Below are 9,604 nucleotides of genomic sequence, written 5' to 3' on the forward strand. Positions count from 1 at the left end.
TGGTTCTAGGACTCCAGCCTACCGTGGGCTGTTCAACCATCACGGCTATAATCACTTGGTGAATTCAGCCAGAATGCAATTAAGTTATTGTACAACTTCCCAGCCTGGCAACCTGCAGGCTTTTTGGCTATGACGCTATGGGAATATGGGGAAGAACCCAGGTGAAACTAAGAGCTCCCATCAGCCACCTGTCAGCTCTGTTAAGACTATGCAAGAGCCATTTTTAAAAGGCCCTTGGGTTGATAACCAAGACGCGCAAATCTTCCTTGCTGCAGCATAAAGTGGCTTCCCGTCCCCAAACCACACCTTAATCTTCCAATCCAACAGTATCTCCTCATCCCCAGTTCTTCAAAGCCATCTGCATTTGTAGTCCAGAGCTGTCTCTGCCATTAGCCCAGATGAGATGGCTCCTCAGGCAGTGGACACTGGGCACAGGAGCCATCTAGCCTCTCTAGCCACAGGAGCCAGCACCCCAGTGGCCCCAAGATGAGCATGTTGGTGTCCATTAATCTCAGTCTGCCATCTTCTCCGGGAGACTCCCAGGCACTGCTGCTCAGAATGGCCCCAAGCCACAGGAAAGCAGCCTGGCCAGGCCTCGCCTGTGTGTTGTGTCACCTCACGCAACCTGTGGAGACAGCAAATGCTGCTGCATCCAGTATCAGATGCCAGGTGACCTGTACAAATAAGGCTGTGGAGAGGACTGCTCCTCCACCCACATCAGTACAACGCAGGACCAGGGAATGCGGGCAGGAGGGCATCCTGCCCTTCAGACAGCCAAAGGTCTTGGGCTGAACTGCTGCGAATGAAATCACTAAGCTTGTCTGATTAATCATTTGTTGAGTACATTTAACATTTTATTTGCTTTAACTCAAACAACTGGTCTGAGAGGGGATAGCTTGCAAAGGACACCCTTTAGGGCTAACTAATCTGGCAGAACCAGTTTTTCCCTAAACTAAGCCCTGTTGGAAACAATTTTCTGTCTGACCTAGATGGGCTGAATCCAGTTAGCGCTGCATCAGCAGATTGCAATTACGTACATCCAAAACGTATGTAAACCAAGGCAGGAGGCTGCATGGAAGGCCGCTCTCTTCTAACCTGACGCTGAATCAGCCATCCTGTAAACTGTAGTAATTTGAATTCTTTGCTACAGAACTACAATTTCCAGCATCTTTTCAATGTCAGCCTTTCTAGGGGGAGAGGCGTGATGCTGGGTGACTTCAGCTACCTGGCCGGCCCACCCTTACCACGCATGCTGTTGCCTGTATTACAGTCCACACAGGATTCAGCCTCTTCTGGATTGTGAAACACCCTTTGTCTCTCCCTCACCCAGCACGGCCTTCCCTGTCATCTGAGAAGAACATAGAAATGTTTGAGCAGGAACCGCATTTTATTCCAATTAAATGTCAGCCAGACCAGCCAACCCCAAACATTCTTTACTCACAGAGGGCTGAGCAAGTGACTCAGGGCTGGCCAGGTGGCAGCACCAGGACACCTGGCCGATCCTTCCCCCTGTGCCTTCTTGCATCAGTGTGGATGGAAGTGGCACCAGATGCCTTTTTGGTGTGCCATGTATGCACCGCAGCATGTCTACCACACTTCTGCCTTAAGAACAGTCGTGAAGGTGAGAGAGGTTCCTTCACTTGGTTGAAAAAAGATTCACGAAGGACCCCCCCCCCCCACCATGCAGAAAAGGAAGCTATCAGGCGGTCCCTGCTATCACCATCTCTGGCAACATCTGCAAGAGGAGCCCCAAAGGCCAAGGGGTGCCACACTCTCTCCCAGGCAGGGCAAGAGTACAATACTCACAAAAAGTCAAGGGACCAGACATGAGTTGGCACCACGTCTCTCCTGCCCAGCAAGAGCGTAGGGACGGCGTTGGCTCGGACCCACTGACAACGAGGCCTCTGTCTGTAGCTCAGGAAGCCCTGTGGGGCACCTGAGGAGGGAAGGACAGAGCCCTGGGGGTGCTTCCAAGCTGCTGCCACTGTCCCTGGCACGAGAGGGAGGAGACTCTAAACTGAGGGCAGCAGAGCCATCCAGGTTAGCTATCTGGCCAAAGAGGAGCAGCGTCCAAAAGGAAAGCCCACAGAGACCCATCCGAGAGTGACCAGTCCTTGCAGGGTGGACGGGCCGGACGGCTCATTTCTTCAGCTGAACGGAGAGCTTCAGCTGCACTTCACACAGGAAAGCGTTCATCAGGTCGTGGCCAGCCTCAGTGGCAATCCTGCTGATCACCTGGCCCTGGAAGCCGATCAGCATCTTCTGCAGGGAGAGCAAAGGAGAGCGCTAAAGCCAACCAAGGCGGCCCATCTGCCGCGTGTGGGGCCTGCAATCCCCACTTTGTTTGCCTCTTATTCAGCCTTCCTTACGTGGTTGGAATTTTATTGCAGTTTGGGATCATACTGTGACTAACCTAAGTTTAAGGATTACCCCCCCTCAAAAGATTTTAAAAGTAGTCAACACCTCAACAAGCTAAGGATAACCGTACTGAAATTCTGCCCCCCAGGGGAGAGGCCTCAGGCACAAATACTTACCAAGTATTTCTCCCTCTGGACCTCCAAATTCTGCACAATGATCAGCTCCCCGCCTGGACCCTCTTCCCAAAGGGCTGTTCTCTGAAAGAAACGAAGCCCGTGGGTCTACTATGAATCTGCCGGCACGGGGGTCGGGTGCAGGATTCTGGGGCAGGCGCTGCGCTCACCTGCGTCACAGCGTAGGGCACTTCCTGTGGCAGGTGCTCAAGGAGCTTCTCCCGGATGAGGTTGGCACAGATCTCCTGCGGTGACTGGCTGGTCAAGACCTCACTGTGGAACTCCCAGGGGCCTGGCCGGGCTTGCTTGAGAAGGTACTTCTGTGGACAAAAGGAACACCCACGCCCGTGTCACGCCCGCTCGTGGTGCTTCCACGTGAGCCAGCGGATGGGGGATGGGGGAGAGGAACACGCTGGCATATGCTCGAGATCGGGCCCAACCATTCTGCGAGGCACGAGAAGCCACCACTGAGATCTTGCCCCACCAGGACACCCGAAGACAACCGAAACCTCATTCCTGAATATTCAGGGCAGACGCAAGGGAGCCCATCCCATCCCGCTCTCCCCTCTGCTCAACAGCCATTTCGGTTCCAGAAAACCACCGTCTATAGTAGCTCCGAAGCACCTGATTCCCAGCCCACCCCGTTGCTTCTCCCAGTTGGCGGCAAAGAGGGCTGCAGAACTCCCCTGCTTGCTTTAGCATCTGTTCTCTGCAGACAGGCTGACTGGAGCCAGAGTCACAGGTTAACGCAAGCGGCAGGCCTCCCTGACTCGCCTATTTATCTCTGAAGGCATCGTGAAGCCAGCCTCTGTCCCTGCATCCTGAGGTGCTGAGCCCCATTCCAGAGGAAGAGATACTTTCTCTCATCACACCTGAACCGGTCCCACAGTGCCCCCCACGCTGGGAAAGGAGGGAAGCTGTCATTCTTCAGCCCCCAACATGAGCTTTGTTTGTCATCGCAACAAATGCACCTAGTTCTCATTGCACTGTCCTGCTCACAAAAGGGTCTTGTTTTGGTTTTGTAGCATACAAAGTCAGGTACAGGTAGTCCTCGACTTACGCCCATTCATTTAGTGACTGTTTGAAGTTATGAAGGTGATGGATAAAGGGACCTGCGGCCAGTCCTCACACTTTCAACTGTTGTGGCATCCCTGCAGTCATGTGATCAAAATTCAGGCACTTGGCAACCAGTTCACACTTACGACAGTTGCAGTGCTCCGGGGTCACATGATCGCCATTTGCGACCTTCCCAGCCAGCTTCCAACAAGCAAAGTCAATGGGGGAAGCTGGATTCACTTAACGACCATGATTTGCTTAACAACTGTGATTCGCTTAATGACCACAGCAAAAAAGGTTGTAAAATCAGGTGTCACTCACTTAGCGACAGAAGTTCCAGTCCCAATAGTGGTCGTGAGCGGAGGACTAGCTTTACTGGCAATCTCCCCCAACTCAAGGCTAAAAGGAAACCCACGGGCCCAGGCTTGTTGAGCTGAAACGTTTTCTCCTCCCTCCCTTCTCTGACGAGGCTGGGAATGAAGTGCGAGCCCTTCCTCGCACCAGCAGGGGCTCAACGGCTGAGCCCTGGGCTTCTGGCTGCTGCCACTCACGTGCCTTCAGAGTGTCCACCTCCTCCTCCTCCAGGGCAGCCAGCATGAAGATCTCCTGGAAATGGGGCCAGCCTTTCTGGTACTTGGTCTTCTCCGGGGCGCTGCTCTCCTTTGCAGAAGCTGAGCCCGCATCCGCCGTGACCATCTCAGCCCGAAACTCCACGGGCTCTGCAGGAGTGCTCCTGGTGTCTACGGAGGCCTGGGAGCTCCCGGGGGTCTTCCCGTAAGCCTCTCGAGAGACACCAGTCCTGTACATAGACTTGGCTTCCAGCTTCTTCCCACCCAAAGCTCCTTCGGTGAGTTCTACCACCAGTTCCAGCAGAAGGCCTTTCTTCTTCACCAGATCCACCTGAACCCAAAAAGTGGAAGCAAATCAGCTGTTTCTCAGGAATATTAGCAAGTCATGCAGGTTGTCCTTGACTTATGACCACAACTGGGACCAGAACTTCTGCTAAGCGGTGTGGTCGTTAAGTGAGTTACACCCAATTTTGTGACCTTTTTTGCTGTGGTCATTAAGTGAACTGCTGTGGTTGTTAAGCAAATCATGCAATTATTAAGCAAGTCTGGCTTCCCCCATTGACCTTGCTTGTCAGAAGCTCCCTGGGAAGGTCACAAGTGGCAATCACGTAACCCTGGGATGCTGCAGCCATCGTAAATACAAGTGCCTGAATTTTGATCATGTGACCATGGGGGACACGGCAATGTTCGTAAGCATGAGGAGTGGTCATAAGTCGTTTTTCCCGGCACCGTCATAACTTTGAACAGCCGTGAAACGAGAACTACCTGTACTTCTCTCCTCCCTCCTGCTGGAACATATTTCTGCTATTTGGCCCTTTTGCTACAGTAAAGTCCCAAAGTTAACTGGATTCCCTCCCCAGAGTTTCTAGGCTGTTTTCCACCCAAATGAGCAGATTAAGCGTTAGGCCACAAGCAGCACTCTGTAATGCCGGAGTCAGGCCAGGATATGAGACTGACCCCCATCAGCTATCACAGACCTTTGAGCTCCTTGCTCTCCCTCTCAGCCCAACCTGCCTCCCAGGACTTCTGCAGGGGGGATGAAATCAGGATACAGCCCTAATCCCTACAAGGTGCTTTGAGCTCTCAGATGAAAGGTTAAGATATAAATTTAATAACTCGTCACAGTAAAGGACAGATTGGCCAGTTCAGGCATTCTCTGTGTTTTACTCAACTGGGTTGTGCAGTCAAAGCATTCCCGCACGTTTAGTGAAATTAGCTTGTTTCTTGTGCATTATCACAGGAAAGAGAAAACTGCGAGATCACCTTTTTTCTCTAGGAAAGGGTTATTTTTGCTCCCAGCGTACTACGGTCCTCAAGAGAGCAACAATCCCCAAATGAGAATAACGTTGGCTTGCCACTGAAGAACTCCTAGGCAGGAGTCCTTCACGCAACAAGTATTCAGAGGCCTCTTTTGCTCTTGGTGAATGAAAGACGGCCCACCCGTCACAGAGATGACCCAACGGGTGACACCCCAGGCGTAAGTTATAAGCAAACTCACCTTGTTCAAGACAAGGACGCTGGGAATCTGCGGAAATTGCTGAAGGCAGTGCAGCACCTGTGGGTGAAGGCGGTCCCGTGTGTAGCGATCCGAGACATCCACAAGGACCAGCACTTTAAGAACAGGAAAAAGGGAGGAAATGGACTTTGGGACAACCATCCTTCCTCACTCCCCATTTTAATGCAAACTGAAACTTGGTGGAATTTGTGGCACAAGAAAGAAGGGAGCCACCTTGGCAGCCCTTCTGCCTTCACATCACCACCACCGCAGCAGCAGAGAATGACATCCAATCAAAGCGCAGGGCAGGGCAGGGCAGGGCAGGGGGCAGCAAAAAAGAGACCAAACCCTCACCCAAATCTGCATCCGTCAAGCTGTTCAGTGGGTCAGACAGCATGTTTTTCTCCAGGTTATGCCTGAAATGGAAGCCACAAAGCATCTGTCATAAATCAGACACTTCCCCCCACCCCACCCCCAAGACCCACACTTTGTCTAGAACCATCCCTACCTTTTGCCTTTGGCAGAGGTGGTGAGGCCGGGTGTGTCCAAGATAATCTAGGGAGAGAAGAGGAATTTAAGTATGTTCAAATCAGGACACTTTCTTCACTTTTGCCATATCCAAAAAAGAAATTAAGACATTTGTTATCCATCCACAGTGCCTTGAGCTGTCACGCTGACTGGCTTCAAGGAGAGAGGGACAAGCTGTGAAGTAAAGCTGTTCCTGCACACTGAAGATCCCATTTTGGACAGGGGCACCATCTCTTCTGAAAGGATCAAGGAGAAAAAAATGGGAAGGATCCACCATGTGATCCTTTAGATACCTCAAAACCCTCATTTTTGGCATCTGAAGCTTCCTCCCTTGCTGAACAACACAGCTGGAAGCTACTACAAGCAAAGCTCTGATGGATGTTGCTCTACTCTGTGGAAAGCCCTTTCAGGGGAGGTTTATCAGGACTTTACTCAGAGACACCAGTGGTGTTTTTAATATAATTCTACGGATTTTTTAAATTCCATGGTATGCTTTTATATGAATGAATTCACTCTGTGAAAAAGGCAGGGGGTGGGGAAGCATTTAAATACCTAAATAAATAGATCCGTTCTTCACCTTTCCCAACATGGTGCCTTCTGGGCAGGATATAAATCTAATTAAGAATCATGATCATGGTCTGAGTTGAGGAGGGTGGAGGTTTAGTCTGACACACCCACAAGCCACCCAGTTGAGAAAGGTTGACAGAGGTGAATGCTCTGAGAGGATTAAATAGACTAAGCAATTTTTAAACCATAAAAGCTAGCCCTGCCTACCAAGTTCAGGGACAATTTGTTATCATACTGCCTCTGCTCCCGCCAACAGATAATGGGAATAAACCACCCAGGAACCACTCTCCCCACAGTGCAGCGCTTCAGGATTTCTAAGGCATGCCTCCCAATATTGAAAGAAAAAAGACTAATTCTTATGACTACCCACCAGCTGGGTATCCTCTGTTGTGATGACGCCCTGAGCATTGCATCGTGTTGTGTGCACCTTCTTGGAGACCGGCAGGATCTGCCAAGAAAACAACTCACGTTTTATATTCTACGGCCTGAAGATTGGCATTTATACTTATTCGCCCACTTCTACAGTTTAATAAGTCACGGTGTTTATGCAGCACCAGACTCCCAAAGCCTTCTGGAGGTTTAAATGTAAATCACCCACGTGGCGCCGCTCAGAGTTGCTTTGGGGACTGAAGTGAATAATAAACAAGCGCTAACGACAACAATGCAAGCCCGGCACCGTTACCTTCCGTCTGAGCAGCTGGTTCGACAGGGTGGACTTCCCGGCGTTGGGAGCCCCAATAACGGCAACTCTCAAGACTTTGGGGTTCTCCGGCTGATCAGGGCAGTGGGCCAACAAGGCCTCCTGCTCATCTGCAAGAACAGTGCACAGATTCAGTGGGTCGCCACGATGGGCTCCTGAAAACAGCGTTCAAAGCTTGGTAGGTACAGGCAGTCCTCACTTAAAAACCATTCGTTTAGTGGTGGTTCGGACTTATGACAGTGCTAAAACCTGACTTATAACCAGTTCTCACGCTTAGAACTGTTGCAGCATCCCTACGGTCCCGTGATCACGATTTGGGTGCTTCGCAACCAGTTCGCATTTATGACCATCGCAGCATCCCATGGTCACATGGCCGCCATTTTTGACCTTCCCGGCCAGCTTCAATGGGGATCCAAAATCAATGGGGATTCGCTTAATGACTACCACGAAAAAGGTCGTAAAGTCACATTGGACTCATTTAATGACCACTTCGCATTGCAACCAAAACTCCGGTCCCAGCTGCTGTCGACAAGTGAGGATTACCTGTATGTAGGTGCCCTAAGTATCATTTCCTTCTCCTCCACCCCTACCCGCTCTCTGCACTGTAAAATCCAGGGGAAGTACTTGTCCTCCCTGAAGAAGGGCTGCTCTATTTCCGTTCTAGGATCTCGCTTCCGGTCAAGTCCAGAACAGCCTTTCTTGCAGAAAGGCGGCAGCAGCAAGCACACGCTTGCTCTTGCGGCCACCCCGCCCGGTTGCTTCCGACGCGTGGCTACTCGGTTATCCGCGGAGGAGCGCGCGTCGCCCCACCACCCCGAACGTCAGACTCGGAGAGCCGGGCTGGGAAAAGCCTGTCCCACCAAAGCGGGACTGAGCGGCGGGCCCGGAGCGAGCCCCAGGGGGAAAGAGCCGGCGGGCAAAGGGGAGCCGCGCCGACGTCTGCAGCAGCGACGCCCTCCTGGGCGCGGGTCGCCGCCGGCCCACCGGAAGCGCCGACGCGCTTGAACCCGGGGCGGCCCGTGCGGGGCCCGCCTCTGCGCAAGCGCCCCCGTGCGCCCCCCGCCCAGCTCGAGGCCTACCGGGAAAGGCGCAGGCGGGCGGCGGGGGCGGCCCCGCCGGGGACGGGCCGGCTGCTCCCGGAGCGATCCCGGCCAGGTGATCCAGCGCAGACTCGTGGCCGTGCCGGCGCGCCGGAGGGGCCCAGAGCGGCTGCCGGGCGCCGGTCCCTGGAGCCGAACGGAGCAGAGCTTTAGAGGGGCGCCCGCGCCCGCCCCCTCCGCCGGCCCCTTCCAGCCGTCCCCCCACCTGGTGGCAGCGGGTTCCACAGGCTCACGGCGCGAGCGGAGGCGCCCCTCCGCGCCCAGGCCCGAGATGCGGCCAGGCCCAAGGCCCGCCAGCCCAGCCGGCCCAGGCCCGCCGCCGCCATGGCACGCGAGCGCCCTCACGAAGCGCCCCGGCCGTCCTGCGCCGCCATCTTGGCCCTCGCGGCGCGAAAGGCCTTGTGGGAGGAGGGCGACCATGGAGACGAGCGGCGGCTAGAGCGGCGCGGGGAGCCGCGCGAGGCCTTGAGGGAGGGAGGGAGGGAGGGAGGGCGGAGGGGGAGGAGCCGGGAGAGGGAGGGAGCCGCATTCTTTGTCTGCCTTAATTTCAGAGCGACCCGAGCATGCGCGGAGTGCCTGCTTTACCTTCTTCTAAAGAGTGGGCGCGCATGTGCAGACAGGGCTTCATGTCTGGAGACCCGAGGGACAGTTCCTCTGAGCCTACGCAGAGTGCCTTTGCTTTCCAGACCTTTTGATCTTCGTGGACCTGAGCCCGGCCCGGGCGCCTTTTCTGCAAGTGTTTCAGAGGCTTGAGCATTCTCTGAAGCCCCTGCTGCCCTCCAGTTCCTCTGAGCATATGCAGAGTGCTTTTGCGAAGGAGCGGCAGCCCGGCTGGCCTCCCCGCTTGGGTTCTGAGGGAAAGAGCCTGCCACCAGGACCCCCCAGCAGGAGTGATGTGGGTGCTCCATCTCTGGAGGTTTTCAAGAAAAGACGGGACAACCATTGGTCCGAGATGGTAGGAGGACTCCTGCCTTGGGCAGGGGGCTGGGCCAGAAGACCTCCTGATCCTCTGAGGGGCCCAGGGCATTTTGGGCACCTCCAGAGGAGAGAACCAGGGT

At 54.0% G+C, this 9,604-nt stretch overlaps 1 protein-coding gene across 1 annotated transcript; it reads right to left on the bottom strand.

Annotated features, from left to right (window-relative positions):
• Positions 1–797: 797 nt before the first annotated feature.
• Positions 798–8,887, bottom strand: ERAL1 (Era like 12S mitochondrial rRNA chaperone 1). The gene is made up of 11 exons (XM_063294918.1): positions 8,752–8,887; positions 8,526–8,672; positions 7,429–7,556; positions 7,117–7,194; positions 6,160–6,206; positions 6,006–6,067; positions 5,655–5,767; positions 4,143–4,487; positions 2,702–2,851; positions 2,535–2,615; positions 798–2,262 (listed from the first exon to the last, which is right to left on the bottom strand). Exons 1-11 carry the CDS (start codon positions 8,870–8,872, stop codon positions 2,140–2,142), a joined length of 1,395 nt encoding a protein of 464 aa, XP_063150988.1. The 5' UTR covers positions 8,873–8,887; the 3' UTR covers positions 798–2,139.
• Positions 8,888–9,604: the final 717 nt, after the last annotated feature.

The sequence above is a fragment of the Candoia aspera genome, chromosome 1 (assembly GCF_035149785.1).
Source record: "Candoia aspera isolate rCanAsp1 chromosome 1, rCanAsp1.hap2, whole genome shotgun sequence".
NCBI classification, from domain to species: Eukaryota; Metazoa; Chordata; class Lepidosauria; order Squamata; family Boidae; genus Candoia; species Candoia aspera.

What these genes read in the sequence shown, in the direction of transcription:
- ERAL1 (XM_063294918.1), bottom strand. Translation starts at nt 8,872, where the DNA reads ATGGCGGCGGCGGGCCTGGGCCGGCTGGGCTGGCGGGCCTTGGGCCTG. An exon ending in TGCCCTACGCTGTGACGCAG is followed by an intron (nt 2,616 to 2,701) that starts GTGAGCGCAGCG and finishes CGTTTCTTTCAG; the next exon opens with AGAACAGCCCTTTGGGAAGA. An exon ending in TCCAGAGGGAGAAATACTTG is followed by an intron (nt 2,263 to 2,534) that starts GTAAGTATTTGT and finishes CTCTCCCTGCAG; the next exon opens with AAGATGCTGATCGGCTTCCA.